The 15961-nt window shown below is 45.5% G+C and overlaps 1 protein-coding gene across 1 annotated transcript in view; it reads left to right on the top strand.

The window, feature by feature from the left end:
* Nucleotides 1-2136: 2136 nt before the first annotated feature.
* The window catches only part of LOC147626781 (zinc finger CCCH domain-containing protein 13-like), a 95119-nt gene continuing 81294 nt past the window's right edge, over nucleotides 2137-15961 (top strand). The window contains exons 1-2 of the mRNA XM_086815337.1: nucleotides 2137-2383; nucleotides 12821-12931. Coding sequence (XP_086671463.1) covers nucleotides 2251-2383; nucleotides 12821-12931 — 244 coding nt within the window. The 5' untranslated portion in view covers nucleotides 2137-2250. The remainder of the gene's footprint in view (nucleotides 2384-12820; nucleotides 12932-15961) is intronic.

Raw genomic sequence — 15961 nt, 5'->3', positions numbered from 1 at the left:
AATTCAGGATATGCAGAGTCAAAGAGGACGTGGAAATTGGCAAAGGCAATATAATGATGCACGTGAATGCTTTTATTGTGGTAAGCTTGGACATGTACAGGCAGAATGTTATAAGAAGCAGGCTGACATGCAAAATGAGAAAGTGCAGCAGAACAACTATGCATCCTCAAGCAGAAACAATGAGGATAATGAAAGGTTGTTTGTTATGCAGCATGTCGTGAATGCCATGTCTGAAAATGTTGAAGCAGCACAAAAAGATGATGTATGGTATGTGGATTCAGGTGCTTCGAACCACATGACAAGTCATGGGGAGTGGTTCAAGGAGATGAAAAACCTTGAAAGACCAGGTTTTGTGGAAACAGGGGATGACACTACTCATCCAATTGCCCATGTTGGAGATGTGCCATTGTCTATGCAGGATGGCAAAGTGAAGTACCTTGCAGATGTACTTCATGTTCCGAACATAACAAAAAATCTGGTTTCAGTTGGCCAGATGATTGAGCAGGGCTTGCAGGTTCGGTTTAACCCTGATGGTTGTTATGCTGAAGACTTTAAAGACAAGTGCAGGTTGGTTGCAAAAGGCAACAGAGTGGGCAGAATGTTTACGTTGAATGTAGACATGCCTGAAATTAGTGCTGCGATGTTTGCAAATGGTTCAGGAATTGTTGCAGACACATACATATGGCATAAAAGAATTGGACATGTGAATGTGTAGAGAATGAAGTCTATGCAGACAAAAGGAATTGTGACAGGGCTGCCAAAGTTTAAAGTGGAAGGTATGCAGAGAAAATGTGAAGCATGCCAATTTGGAAAGTAAACAAAGCATGTATTTCCACATAACAGATATGTGAGTAGAAATGCACTAGATGTTGTGCATTCAGATGTATGGGGTCCTACGAAGACCATGTCTATGGGAGGCTGCAGGTATTATGTGACATTCATTGATGACCACACAAGGAAAGTGTGGGTATATTTCATGAAGGAGAAGAGTGAGGTGTGTGTTGTGTTTAGTGAAGAAGAAGAAGATTTTCAGCCTCTCACCTTGTGTGTTCTCTATTAGGGTTTTGTGAGTGTGTGTGTGCTTGCAAGAGCTCAAGCTCTCTTCCCCCCTGCATCTTTTCATGTACAAAGCACTGAGAAAGAGTGAAGATAATGTTATTTATTTTAATAAAATTTGGAGAGTGAGCTGGAGTTCTAGTTGTTGGAGAATGAAATGGAAGGCAATATGGGAGACTGAAATGCCTACAAAGTCTGAAGTCTTTTTATGAAGAGTATGCATGGGAGCCTTGCCTATTGGATCTAAGTTGGTATAGAGGAATTTTACCAGTGGATGCTGTCCTAGATACAAGACTGCTTTGGAAGATGGAAAACATGTATTTTGGGATTGCCCTGCCATTAGGAGTGCTTGGACCATGATTGGAAAATGGAGTCATAGTAACTTAGGGGTACAAGGACAATGGGGGGACTAGATATGAGGGAGATGGACAGCTAGTGTTGGACATGTTGATTTAATTTTTAATATATCCGGGTTTTGTTGTTTGTGGGAGATCTGGAATTCTAGGAATTGTATTGTATTTCAGAAGGCTTGTGATACAGGAATTGATGTGAATGGGTTGACGCATAAGTGTATATGTATGTGCTGGTCCATATGTTTGGTTAACAAGTTGAATGGGGTGGACTTGGTTCAAATGATTTAGGCCCTACAGATAACCATGACTTGATCCTTTCCTCTGAGAGAGATCTTCATTCATACTGGGCTTTGCCTAACTGCGTGGTGTATTTGCTTTCAGGGCCCTGCAAAGCTGAAGTTGGAGTCTAAACCAGTCAAGTATGGACCTAAAACTAAGAGATGGTACAAGAAGGTGAAGCAAATAAATTACACTTTTGTTGCCTTTATTGAGAACCTAGCTGGCACTAGACCCATAGTCAAAATCTGGTCCAAAAGTTGGAGAAACAGGCACCCAGAGGATGCACCACTGAGGCTATGCTTGAAGCCTCAATTCTGCTTGGTTATATCTTGGGAGAAATCCTCTTTTGTATTTGAGGAGGATAGATGGGATAAATTAGCTCTTGTAAGTCTGATATGAGGTAATGCTTTTTGATTAATATATGGACCATATGTTTCGTCAAATTTTTTTTCATAAAACTTATATTCTACATTTTTTGTAAGAGAGTCCATCATACGATGGTACCGAACCCGAACCCTCGCATTCCGAGCTCCCTGTGACGTGAAGCTTGCGGGGGGCTAAGATGTCGTTCGGCCGCGATTTGTATAAGACCAAGCTTTGCAGTCTGTACCAGAGGGGTAACTGCCCCCGCCAAAGCTGCTCGTTTGCTCACGGCGAGGCAGAGCTGCGGCGATTTGCCAACGCAGCCTTCAACGGTACTAGCTTCTTTTCCATTCTTTTTAAGGTTTGCCCAGTGTTAGAGTTTTGGACGTTGTCAAAGATGGGCTATCTTAGTCGTTAAAATCATGTCAAATGGGACTCCGCTTCTGCTTCCTCAACGTATCAGCATAAAATATTAATATTCATATCATGGCTAATTAAGTCAAAATGTGATTTACATGGACTCACATAATCGCACATATTCACAAAGTGATTTTCTTAAATGACATACTGGCAAAGTGGAGCAGTGCGTACCTGCAAAGTCCAACTGCTGCAGCGAATGGAAATGTCATGGTAATGGTGAAGGAGGTCAACTACGGTTTCAGAAGGAGGGAATACGGATTAGAAACCTTCCAAAGGAGAAAAAGAACCCCCTCCAAGGCTGCTTCCTCTGATGCATAATGGGAGCAGGGGGGACGGGCCTAGTCTCGCCAGAGCCCCAGAGCTGCCGTGTGCATGAGCTTCTATGAATCTGCTGTTAGCAACCTGGTGGGGATCAAGCTACTCCCATGGACCCCTCAGCCTATAGTTAATGAATATCTTGGGTTATCAGGCTGATTGTAGGGATATGGTCAGCACCAGTGCTTCCAAATGCTTGTTCCTCTCAGGCCAAAGGTGTCGAGAACCATGAGTCACAAATCCTCAAACATCAAAAAATTGGAAAGAATCAGTAAAGGACTGATGAACAAAGCTTTCCCACTCAAAGAGGTGAATGATTGGCATCCCATGTGCTTCCAAGGCAACTGACCCCTTAACTCTCTGCACCTGTGCAAGTCCCCAACACCAGCTTTTTTTTGTGGGAGGAAGTTTACCAGTCATCATGGAGGCCAATGACCCACTTTGGACTATTCTAATGGCCACTAAGACATGGGAGGGAGATAATGAATGTTCTCCATCCACTCTTTAGGAGTAGTAATATTATGTACCTGGACACTAATCTAACGAGATTAGAGAGCCCTGGGATTAGGGATTAATAGGCGAATACTCGGCTAGGATTCTTGGATCGATAAACAAACTTTTAATGGTCTTTTATAGTTGATATATAGCAAAGTTATCCCTACATAAGTGAGAGCTTGGGTTATTGAGAGTCATAGTTGTGCGGATGCACCACTAACGGTTTGGCTTGGATCCGGAGAGCAAACGTGCTCATGTCTTGCACATGGCGAGTAAGTAGGTTGGCGTGTCGAAGGCCTATGGGTACGCTTCGGTGGTATGGGGTTCCTATGGGGAGATCGATGGATTTGGGAGTTGAGCTAGCCTATCACCTCAGGATTCGGTTAAGAACCTTGGTTTTCAGCTGTATTAAGGGAGATTGAGGGAAGGATTTTACAGTTGGCATAAGAGCAACCCTGACACAGAGGTTGAAGAGGTATGAGTGTCTAGGCGTGGTAGATTTTTGAGGAATGCCTTTCATCATTTCTCTTTGTATCAAATCGATGCTCTACATAAGTTGTACAAGGTTTTTTGTTGGCATCAAGGGTTGCATGTGTAGGCGTGTGTCAGAGAGGATGCAAGGAGAGTTCGTGAGTTTTTTCATTAAAACTAAAAAGCACTTTAGTTTTTTGAAGAAAAACTCAAAAGCAAGTAAACCTCTTCACTCTTTAATATGAAGGGGGGGGGGGGCGGGGCGGGAGGGGGTTGCTAACTTGCTTAGAAGTTCTCCACACTCAATAAACAATCTCCTTGGTTAAGAAGATTGAAAGTGCTCGGCCAGCTTCCAAGATGTAGTGAAGAATCACTAATGCAAGATTAAGAAGCTGAGATACAGGAAATCACCGAATGAAGCAATGTCTCTCACCACGACAACTCAGTGGGAAAAGTCTTTCGGCTTGCATGCCGACCATTGTCCCCATGATGTACATTCTTGGAACCCAAATGGCCTTGAGCGTGCATAAATCTGTTTCCTCCTATGCCGTGAGGAGTGGATGCATGGCGGGAGGTGACCGAAACTTCTTCTTTATGCAAGTTTGATCTTAACCTTTGAGAGGCTGGGTCTCCATGCTGCAAACGGGGTGGATTCTTGAACATAAGCTGTCCATCCTCTCCCTCGTTAAGGTCACCCTTGCGGATAAGATAAGAGAGTTCCAGCTCCCTTGCCTTCTTGCCCACTTCTCGAGCCATAGACTCAAAAGTCATGTCTACCATAGCATCGGCTTTCTTGGTTTCTATGACACTTTGTACATGAGGGTCTTCATGCAAGAATTTAAGCTCTTGCTCTTTTGCCTGCAAGAGCCTCTTCATGTGCTCCAACTTAGCCCTCAATGCATTGGGCTCTTCCTCGTGCATGGGTTCTTTACCACGTGATGGCTGTCCCATGTATGCACTGTCATAGACTCTCTCAAGAGGCTTATGCCTTCCATGCAATGCATCGGAATCCCGTGAAGCACTTGATTGGTCCCTTGAATTCGGCACTTCCAATGGGTTGCCCTGGCTGTCCATTGAATTAAGTGTTCGTGCTTGCTTCCGATCTCAAAACTCCGTGTCTCCTCTTGAGAAAGAGAGACGACTGGGCTCTGATACCAATGTGACCGCTCCCTACAGGAGGCCTACAGATCGGAAGACAATATACACATATTTAGAACACTTAATTAACTGTTATTAAACAATGGAGACAACATCAGCAACACAAATATTGGAAATACTGAAAATACAAATGACACTAGCTGTCATGGCCCTGTGAAAATGGAACAGCACAAGTGTGGGCATGGTGGTTGCTGAGCAAAAATATTAGAAGTTTCACATTTGGGGTGCTTGGACAAATGAGAATGATGTGTGGACACTTCATATGTGAAGGGGGACAAAAACATTAATGTTTTTAATGTTTTATTGAAGGTTGCCCCTAGGCCTTAGTGGCCCCTAGGGAACTTTAATGATTATTAAAGTTGGGGCCCTAGGATAAGTTTGGAGAGGGGGCAACTCCACTTTTGGAGTGCATGCCTCTCACAACATTCTCTCTCTTGCTTTTGGGAGTCGTGTAGGCTCAAGCGTGGAGAAGGAAAGGAGAAGCAACGTCGACTGCTGGTGGTGGATTTTTGCTGTTGTTTTCTGTGCAAACCTGCCCGTACAGTCCATGTGTACATGTGTACGGCTGCTGCAAGACAGGCGGCTGTTTTCTCTGCTGCAGATTCTTCTGCTGGTACAGGCGGCGTTGATAGGCTGAGCAGGTACAGGTGCTGTGGGTTGTGACAGAAGGTGTACAGTAGGTACAATCGTACGGACAGCAGGTACAGGTGGCTGTACGGCTGTTGTCAGGCGGCTATGCTGTAGGTACAAAACTGTACAGCAGGGACAGTCGGGTACAGCACGCTGGTTTAAGCAACTGCAGTACAGTCTGTTCAACTCTGTACGGACAGGTACCGTCAGTCTCTAATGTGCTGTACGGACAGGTACAGGCCGGCGTTGACCTGTTAGTTCTGGACAGTAAAACGGTGCATCTCCAGCTACACGTGGGATTCTATCAGAGTTTATTTGGGTGCAACAGTCACGTGGTTGCAGGGGAAAGAGTATAGACAGTCGTCAAGTGCAGACTGGTACGAACTGTCCCACGAGTGCAAAACCATGAACTGATTTGGTAAGCTCTGAACTTGTTCATCTGTCTTTCTTTCCATTGGCTTATGTTTGCTGCAGAGTTGTGCTATTTGGCCCCTGTGAGAGGAGGGGTATGGCAGATTGAAAAGGGTGGAAACAGAGATTGGGACAGTGAATGTATGTTTGTGCTGAGTTGTTGAATCATGTGCATGAGATATGCCAGATGTATGCTCAAGGCTGTCGTGTTGAATGGTCTTGGCTGATCAGAGGGAAGCACAGAGTGTTGCTTTGAGACATAGATCTGTGTGTGTGAATCCTCTGTGCTAAGAGGTATTGTGGGCTGCCAGATTGGACATACAGGTGTATTCTCTTGGTTGGTTTTGTTGTACTCAGCCTTACATATTTTTGAAATTGAATAAAGAAATACCGCAAGGGGCGCCAAGCTTTGGGGCCAACAGGTGTCGTTTTATTTTCAGATTTGGGGCACTCTAGCTCCAATCATAATTGTTTTATATCTGGACTACAAGTGGAAGGGTGACTGCTAGTCTACCGCACTTTGGTTTCTACCAGAGGTCGGTTTCAAGGTTCCGTTGCCGGGACCAATCATCAACTTTCTAAAGGGGGTGAGCTCGTGGTTGCCTCGAGGAAAGTCATTGCTTAAAAAAATTCAGCAAGCATGTCTAATACAGAAGATGAGTACTTTTATCATGAAGAGGAAGAGCAAGAGACCTCTCTTGAGAGGAATGTATCTGAAGATATTTTTGCAGAACAGGCTGCAGATGTTGAGCCTTTTGAGGATGTAACGCAGCCAGGAGATGTACTTGGTAAAGAGGATGATGATGCTCGGTTTAAAGATCGTTTGGCTAGTGTTATGGATTGATTCATGCAGCTCACTCAAAGTGAGAAGTTTGCTGAATTTATGAGATCCCGTACAGAGCCCGAGAAGAAGAAGAAGAAGGTTCGTTCTAAGAACCTTCCTCAGGGTCATAGTGGTGCCATCCCACAGGATCCATCTTTTGGTGAGTTTCCGAACATGCAGCATGCTTATGGAGCAAACTCACAGGGTTCCTTCTTTGGACAGCCGTCTATTCCTGAGCAGACTGCATCGAGGTTATTTTGGTGGTGGCTCGGTGTTCCAATCTATGACTGGGGGTTACCCTCAGGGAGGCATGGGTATGCCAGGGCCTTTTGGAGCTAATTTTCAGCCTGGTATGCAGGGGAATATGTATGGTGGTATGCAGTCCGGTATCCAAGGAAATATGTTTGGGAGCATGCAACCTGGAATGCAAGCAAATATGTATGGTGGCATGCAGCCAGGTATGCATAACGGAATGTTTGGAAACATGGCTGGAATGTATGGCATGCCAGGTGTGGGAATGGGTAATGTTGACCCCATGATGGGCATGAATGTTGGGGGCAACAATCTTGCGAAGCCACTTCCATATGATAATCTAACGCCTATGGGTAAGGCGAAAGATTATAAGGAAGGGGGAGCTGCAGTGAAGTTTGATACATTCAGTGGAGACAAAGATAAATTGAAAGCACTTACCTTTTTACAGCAGTTTGATGCTACTTTTTCTGGTGGGAATTACACAGAGTCCTCTAAGGTGAGGAAAGCTGCCACTTTTCTCAAGGGTAATACTTTGCAGTAGTGGTCTACTCGTCTTTTGCAAGGTATAGCACCCACTACTTGGGTACAATTTAAACAGGTTTTCTCTTCCGTATGGCTCACATCTACATTTGAGGTGGATGTTATGACTGCATGGCACAAGTTGGATGCTTCAAAATGTGAAAATTTGGAAGATTATAATAAGAAGTTATGGGAAGCTGAGGGTGCTGCACGGCCAGCAAACAGCCACCCACAACACATGTACGGCTAGCGCAAAGGAGAAGAACTGCCACCGGCGGCAAGGGGCCAAAGAGCGCCAAAAGAGTGTTGCTGGCTGCTTTGCTAGGCAACAAGAGGGCAAGCCTTGGTGGCGATACTGAGATGAAGTAGGCGGCGCAAGTGCTAAATAGGGCTAGTTGGATGCATTGCTGGCTGGCTGTGGAGATGATTGGTGGCTGCTTTGGCTCTGAAGGCGGCAGGCGATTGAAGGCAGTAGTATTGGTTGGTGCACAATCACTATTGGTGCAAAGGGCTGGCGGTACTGCTGTCTGGCGGCGCTGGGTCGGAGCCGGGTTCCTTGAAGGTATTGCGGGCATCACCGTCGGGGGTTGCTGATATAATGTTCTTAATGGTTCTCTGCCACAACTATATCCTCTTGTGTCCTGCCAGCGTGGCGTGCCTGACGGTGCCGCTTTGCTCTGAAGGTCAGCCAACGGTTTTGCCCGAGGCCAATAGTCTGCCACTCTCATGCATTGGTCCCAATCGAGTTCGGGTCTTGATGCTCTGGTACCTAGGGGCCTGTGTCCCTCCCACCTCGTGACCTACTGGAGGCGGCGTCCTAGACTGTCGACGAGGACAAGCCCTAGTGAGGTGCCCCATTTGTCGGCAGATGAAACATGTGCCTGGGAGGCCAGAGGGTCCACGCGAAGACTAGGAAGCAATATGGCATGAGGCACCGACTTTGGAGAGGCAATGTAGATACGAATGGATGAGCTAGAACTGAAGGGGTGTTGGGGGGGATTCCATCACTCTCTCAATAGCATTGATGAAGGTATTCATCCCTAAGACCTGGAAAGCATACTGTTCGGGAAAGCCTTAGATGCCAGCCACCACAGGATCAGATGTCGGGTTGAAGCTACGCTGCCACCTCGCAAAGAAGGCCTCTACTGTACGCAATATGACTCTATCTGAAGCTACAAGATCAACCTGATAGTAGCCACGCCCCAAGAGCATAGTTGTCATGGTACGAAAATACGATACCGTACGAGAATTTTTAGTACGATATGAAATTTTGGGATACCGTACGATAAAATATGGTTTTTTTTAAAACACTTACAAACTATGTATGTAACACGCGGAAGCTCTGGGAGTCTTCTTTCAGCCCTAAACACTCTTGGAAACCTTCTGATGCAAAAACGCACCATCTGATGCAAAAACGCAGGTAGAGAGAGAGTAGAGAGAGAGAGTGAGAAGTGCTGGAAATTCAGTATATACTATGGTACAAAAAGGGTACATATCTGCAGCCCTTGGCTGCCTTCTTGAAAAGGTAATAACACACCAAAATTCAGTCCCAACTAGGACTCCTACTGACTCAAACCCCTAGTGGGCTGAATGAATAAAACCTTGAGCAAGAGGGGCTATTTATAGCCCTTGGACTACATGGGGAACTGGCCGACTGCTGGTCGGCCAGTTCATACTTCATTAATGCCTTTTTTAAGCACAGCCGACTGGATATCCTCCTGCGCATGCTGTTGCCCCCTTATCTGCTGGTTCAGCCGACCATGTTATGGGCAGCCGACACCTCCTGTCCTGCAGCCGACTCACTTCTGCAGCCAGCCGACTGCACTTAGCGCTTCAGCTGTCTGCTGCCTTCCATGATCCCACTTGTCCTGCTCCACGTCCACTTCAGATGATACACCTGAAGCTCTGAACATTCTGGTTCTACCTATCTTCTACTGGTTCATGGTCTTTATCTGTTTGCCCCTTCTGGATTTAGCCTTGAGAAGGTCCATGGCATTGCTTATGCACATGACAATGGAGCTTCAAGCTTGAATGTGAGGGAAGGTTGGGGGGGAGGGCACTTTAAAGGAGTTGCTCAAGAGCTCAAGTCTATAGCCAAGGCAAGCAAAAAAAAGGGTGAAAAACAAACAAAAACGGTCGAAAAACAGTCCTATCAGCCAAAGGGGAAGTGCATCTTTCTCCACCCCTCTTGATTTTTTTGATCCCTGCCCTGTACATGAGATGAGGATGTGTCTAGCCCTTCGTGGTTGTATCTAGCCTATTGTGGTTGTTTTTTCATTAACTAATAGAAGGACCAATTTCTCGCGCTGGCGGCCCGCGGAAAGAAAGGAGAGGGGGGGGGGTGGGGGGCATATCGTCCCGTACAGTACAAATTGGTTCGTATTGGTACGAGAAACAACCATGCCCAAGAGATGAATGTTAGTGATCTTTCTAGGTGCGCCAAGAAGGCTTGCCTGTAAATAGATGTCAGAACTGTCCGTGCACCGAGCAGCTACCCACAATCTTGCATACCAAGGTGGAGGCTTGTAGAGAAGCGACTGTTGAAGTGTGGAGTTGAATTTCCTCTTGTGAAAAGGAGAGGCAAGGGGTGATGACCTTGGTCGGGGATGACGGAGCGACCTTGATCCTCCTAGGGGTTCGAGACTAGAAGATGCTGAGTATTGCCACAGAGAAAATTTCCCAAAAGCTAAAAGCACTTGATGGAGAAGAGGGTAAGGGCGTGGGGAGCGCGGCTAGCAGTGCAGGGCGAGGGCGGATAAGGCAAAGCAGGGCAGAAAAGAGCCAAAGACGGGGGCTAAGGTGAATGGGGGAGGTAAGGACAGCAACGTGGGTAGCGAAGGGGGAGGTGGAAGACAAAGAGAGGCAAAGGCAAGGGGGTAGTGCGAGGTGGAGGCAAAAGGGAGGCGAAGGCGAGGAGGGCGAAGGGGGAAGGTGGGAGGTGAAGGTGAGGAGGGCTAAGGGGGCGTAGGTGGGAAGCGAAGGTAGGAGGGCCAAGGGGCGCAGGTGAGAGGCAGACTGGAGAGATTAGAGACCCCCTAGAGGACCTTAGGGGATGCACCTTGGAGAGGGTGAGGGTGATAGGTTTTCACGCACATGAGTGGCACATTGACCCTCCATCTGCCAAGGTGGCTAGAGAGAGACTATGACGGCTATGGATGTGGCAGGGCCGGCCTATTATGAATCTCTAGTGGGACCCAGGAGAGTGGACATGGCAGGATCCAGAGGACAAAGAGGAGTCGCGTGGTACTTCCTTCCATGCTTACACTATACAGTTTGTGTGTGGAGGGCATTCTAGCAATGGTAGCACTTTGGCAATCCCAGGCCCTCTCGCTGCATTTTCTCGCAGATTTGTGGAAGCGGTTGTGGGATAGCTTTTGACCGCGGAAGATCACTCTTTTCATGTGGTAGCTGGCACATAGGAGCTTAGTAGTTGGCACTTGTTTGGCCATTGGGCATTATGTCAGATGTGTGGCCATCTTGATTCCCCAAGAGTTTCAACGCCATTTTTTTTGGGATTGCCCAAAGGCCCAACACAGGATGCTATGCATTTTCACTATGGATCAGAATCTTGCCTGTATAGTTACGTGGGGCACTGTTGCTTGGGCCACTGAGGCCACAATCATCATGCCGTATAAGGAGGAAGGTGGGGGCCCTTCAGGTCTCTCACCTTTGTATCTCCACTATGCTAGCAAAGCTCCGCCTACTAGTTGTTGGATCCCGGGTTCTAGCGAGAGATGGGAGATTTACAATAGTATAGCTGTGTGGCATATATGGAGAGCTCAATGTAGTGAAGCCATCGAAGCCACCCTCACCCTGCCAACAGAGTCTATGTGGAGCATTTGGCTCGATATCATTCATACCCTCCGAGGTCAGTTGGGGAGCTTCAGGGCAGCTTGGACCACATGAGGAAGCGTTGGGAGGCCTTCCTCAAGAGGTTGCACGGTCCCTTCCTTACAGATAGTGGTGGCGAGCCCACTTGGCATTACAGACCACGTGTGTGGTTATTTCCCCTTTCCCCCATTGTATGAGATAGCCTTCTCCTCCTAGAGCGGCCAGCCGGAGGAGAAGCTCATCTGCCCCTTTGTTCATCTTGACTCGCGTTTCCCCTTTGGGGACAGATTTTTACTTTGCCATTTTGGTTGTTTTTCTCGGTCAGTAACTAATAGAAGGATCTTTTTCCCGGGAAAAAAAAGAAATCGTAAATCCTCAACTTATTCAAGCAATTTAGGTGTGGCAGCTAGGGTATGAGGGAGTCAAATTATGAATAAAGACACATTCAAAAAATTTGAGTGTGGCCTATGTGGTTGTGTTAGGAGCTTGCCCATATTAGTATGCCACCATGCTGATTATGATGGGAATTGGGACTGGTCATTAATGATTAGAGGTGCTAATGGTGACTTGTGAGTACTTCAATTAGATGATCAAGGGAGCAACCACACTGTAGTGAATAATTATAGAGATTTAAGAAAGTGAAGGGAGATCAATGCCATGATACATCGTTTCTGATCATACTCTCTCCCTTTTTTGGCAGCACAGATATTGTTCCCAGAAAACCTTTTGATTAATTTATAGAAAGAGATAGTTTCATTGAGCCTTAGTTGCCCTTGTTGGGCTGTGATGTTGATGAATGTTGGTCCTTTTTTCACAATTCAGGGGAGGATTTGGATACCTCTAGTGCCATTGTGCTCCAGAAGAAGCCCAAGCTAATGGTCAAATGAAGCCCGGAAACCTAGAAATACAACAAGATATTGGCTCGCAAGTGGCTGAGGGTAGAACACGTGAACAATGTCATGCGCCCAGATCGGGAAGGAGAGGAGACCACTCGGCCCTTGCTGTAAGGGAAAACTTAAGGTTTCAAGTCACATGCGGGACTTTCCCTTCCATTTTATCGAGAATTGATGCCTTCTCTCTAGCATTTCGTTAAGAGCTTGCAGATACCCAACCTTGTACATGGTCAAGCACATAATGTCAATTTAAGCTTCACACAATAAATCCTTTAATGCCTTTTTTTTGTTTGTAGCTGCAACAGGGAGGCACAATTTTAAGGTATCTTCGTTCAGACAAATTTTGTTTAGGCCTCTCAAGATGAGTGTGAAAACATGTGTTTGTAAGCAGCTTTAACAAAAAAGTTGTCAACAGTAGGATTGAAAACATTTTTTCATGGAGGGTGTTTGCTGTAGGCAAAGGATTTTAAGCCATGCATCTTCACCTTCTTGCAAAGATATTTTTACTATTTTGTAGAATTATTCATTTAAGCAACGTGATGCTTGCACAGGTAGACGAGATTTTCGAGGAGGGGATTTAAGGGAAAGGCTTCAACGTAGGCATTCTCCTCGCAGTAAGAGGTTTTCACCTGGAAGAGATTCCAGAGGACGTCAAGATAGAGGTAACTTTTGTGTAATGGTCTTCAGTTTTTTTTTTTCAACTAGCCTTAGGCCCAAGCATCCTCTGGTAGTTTATCGTTTTTCACTGCCTGTAGGCACTTTTTTATCCGTCCATAGGCAACGCTGCTGAGGAAGCACCTTGTGGGGTTTTGAACCCAGGACCTACTGTTCCTAGACAAGCACTTTTACCACTCGAGCTATCACCTCATTGGCTAATGGTCTTTAGTTTTATGTTCCTATGCATATCTAAACAAGGAACCTTTTTGTTTAGAGTGATTTTCTTTTGAATTGCAATGCTGTAGCTTCTTTACTCGTTTTAGACTTTAAATTGTCTTGTTTAAAATGCAGATTTTTGCATTTGAAGAATATGGCTGCTGTTGGCTATGCTTTATGAAGGCTTTATTCTGTATCATAATCATGTGATGTGATAGTTATATCGACTAAAGAAACATTCTTAGAATCCTAACAATTATATTGCGGTTCAAAACACTCTTTGAAGCCAGCAAAATTTGTGCCTTTGCACATTTGTTAAAGAAAATGAAACAAATCCCCCCAAAATCTGCACCCCCCCCCCCCCAAACCACCACACGCCCCCTTCTCTCCTCTCTCTCCACCCCTCTCCCTTCTTTACTCGTTTTAGACTTTAAATTGTCTTGTTTTGAATGCAGATTTTTGCATTTGAATAATATGGCTGCTGTTGGCTATGATTTATGAAGGCTTTATTCTGTATCATAATCATTTGATGTGATAAGTTATATTGACTAAAGAAACATTCTTAGAATTCTAACAAATATATTGGGGTTCAAAACACACTCTTTGAAGCCAGCAAAATTATGTGCCTTCTCCTTGTTAAAGAAAATGAAACAATCCCAACCCAACCCATCCCCCCCTCCTACCCTTCGTTTTTTTTTTGGGGGAAAAGGTATACTATTAGTATACAAAAGAAACCCACATCAGGCAGTTGTTCACACAACCACTCACTGGGAGAGAAAGAAAGAAAGAAGAAAGTTTTATTAATGTCTACAAAAGATCAAAGTCTGTGAGACCAAAATGTTACAATATATCAATGAAATTACTGAATCATGGGAAAACTTAAAACCAACTAGAACTGAAAGGAAAACTTAAAACCAACTAGAACTGAAAGGAAAAAGAACCATGTGAATGTGAACGATACAATGATATAATAATGTGATGGGGTCAAAGTATCAATGGCTGCATAGAGGCTGTCCATGTCCATTGCCTGTGGAGGGGCACTCCTGTTGAGTGGAGCACCTTCTTGGACCAGTGGGTCTTGGGCATCTAGCTCGTTGCACCTGGGTTGGAGACACTTGGGAAACAGGGTGGTGCATGGACTGCCAATGCGCGCTGCTTGGTCTATTGGGTGGTGGCATCTGGTTTAAAGCTCTCTTGTGGTCATTGGCAGGGGCCTCCATCCTGGGTAAGGGGAAAGCTCGCGATGGGGGTCTGAGAGCTATCTAGGGTCTGCATCTGTGCCTCTCTGCATAACTGATCTTTGTGTGCAAGAATAATGGGGTGGGACACTGGGGGCTTACTCGGAGTCATTGGAGGAAACACCATGACCTGCAATTCCTCTATCCTGCTCCAGTCATCCTTTCCAAGGTTTGGTCCTCAAGAGTGTTGGGAATCAAGGTCTTACCTGTGTGTGAAGTTTGAACCCACTCTTATGAGTGTGGTAGTGTGTTTGTGTGTGAACCACCTCTTAAAGGGGTAAGAATAATATCTAGATATTTGTGTGTGCTATGACATAAGCAATGATGCCAAGCGGTGAACCTTTGAACCCATAAAGGTACTTTGTACTTCATTGAATCAATTAAGCATCAGTCACATCATTCAGTCATGTACTTCACTCTCTCTCTAAGAGCGTTGTTCTCTCTCTTCTCTCTCTATCCTTTTGCACACACACATATGTCATGAAGATCTTTCAGCCACCATAGTTGAGCACTATACTTCCAATCCCTAACCCTAGTTGCTTTCAACATCTGGAATCAGAGCAAACATGATCTTCTAGCGCCCGTCGACATTCGTGTTCAGAACTGGAAGAATGCATCGCACAGCTCGTTGCCAGATTGCACCTGCTTGGGCCTCGGCGCCAACCATTTTCTCTCACTGCCTACTTGGTGGCTTCCTACCCGGCGGCCCCGTACTTGGGCTGGTTGTCACCTTATTAACAATAGGCCACATCATCAACTACTCAGCACTCAACACCTGCAACTACCAACCGCACACTCGGATCAACAAAAAAGAAGGGACACTGTTGGTGAACAATCGGCATAGTATCTGAGCGGAGAGCTCAAATCGACTATAGATATCAAAAATCAAATTGGGGCTTTTCAAATGAAGGGTAAATCCATGCTGCTTTAGTCATAACTTTACTCCATTTAAAATCACAATTGAGGGTGCAATCCTAGCATTAGAGGGTTGCTATTGCTTGCTACACCGTCATTTTCAAAAAGCCCTAATTTTTGAAAAATTCTAAAATTTTTAGTAACCTTAAATTTTTGGGCATTATTTGTTTGGGAGTAATCACTATTATTGGATACATTCCTGTGTTAAGACCATCCCAATTTCATAGCATATAATGGCTTCCCACATGTTCAGTGAAAAATTCAGAGAGCTACCACACCTGGCAAACTAAGTTGAAGTTTAGGCTGATGAGAGAAGGCCTTGTCAGAATGCACAGCGGAAATGAAGACAATTGCTGCAGAGAGCAATACACAGATGAAAGAGAGAGAAGCTTGTGTAACTCTGCTATATACACCAATAAAATCTCGGAAAAACACAAGGAGTGTGGGGGCAAGGGGCCATTTTATATGGCCCTTGGCTGCTGGTCGGTCAGCCCAGAATCGGCCGACAGTAGCCCCCGACGAGTAAACACTCAGTCGGTCAGCAGAAGGGCAGTCGGCCAGTCATCTGGGGCAGCCGGCAGCCCATACACAGCTCTAGAAAAATAGGGAAAAATTACGGAGAGTGAGGAAAAATGGGAAGGCACTAAATACGGGGAGGCCTTGTAA

The sequence above is a fragment of the Cibotium barometz genome, chromosome 21 (genome assembly GCF_041138505.1).
Source record: "Cibotium barometz isolate CiBa-2024 chromosome 21, ASM4113850v1, whole genome shotgun sequence".
Taxonomy (NCBI): Eukaryota; Viridiplantae; Streptophyta; class Polypodiopsida; order Cyatheales; family Cibotiaceae; genus Cibotium; species Cibotium barometz.
The sequence above is the reverse complement of the archived record's forward strand: the minus strand, read 5'-3'. Positions and strand labels throughout refer to the sequence as shown.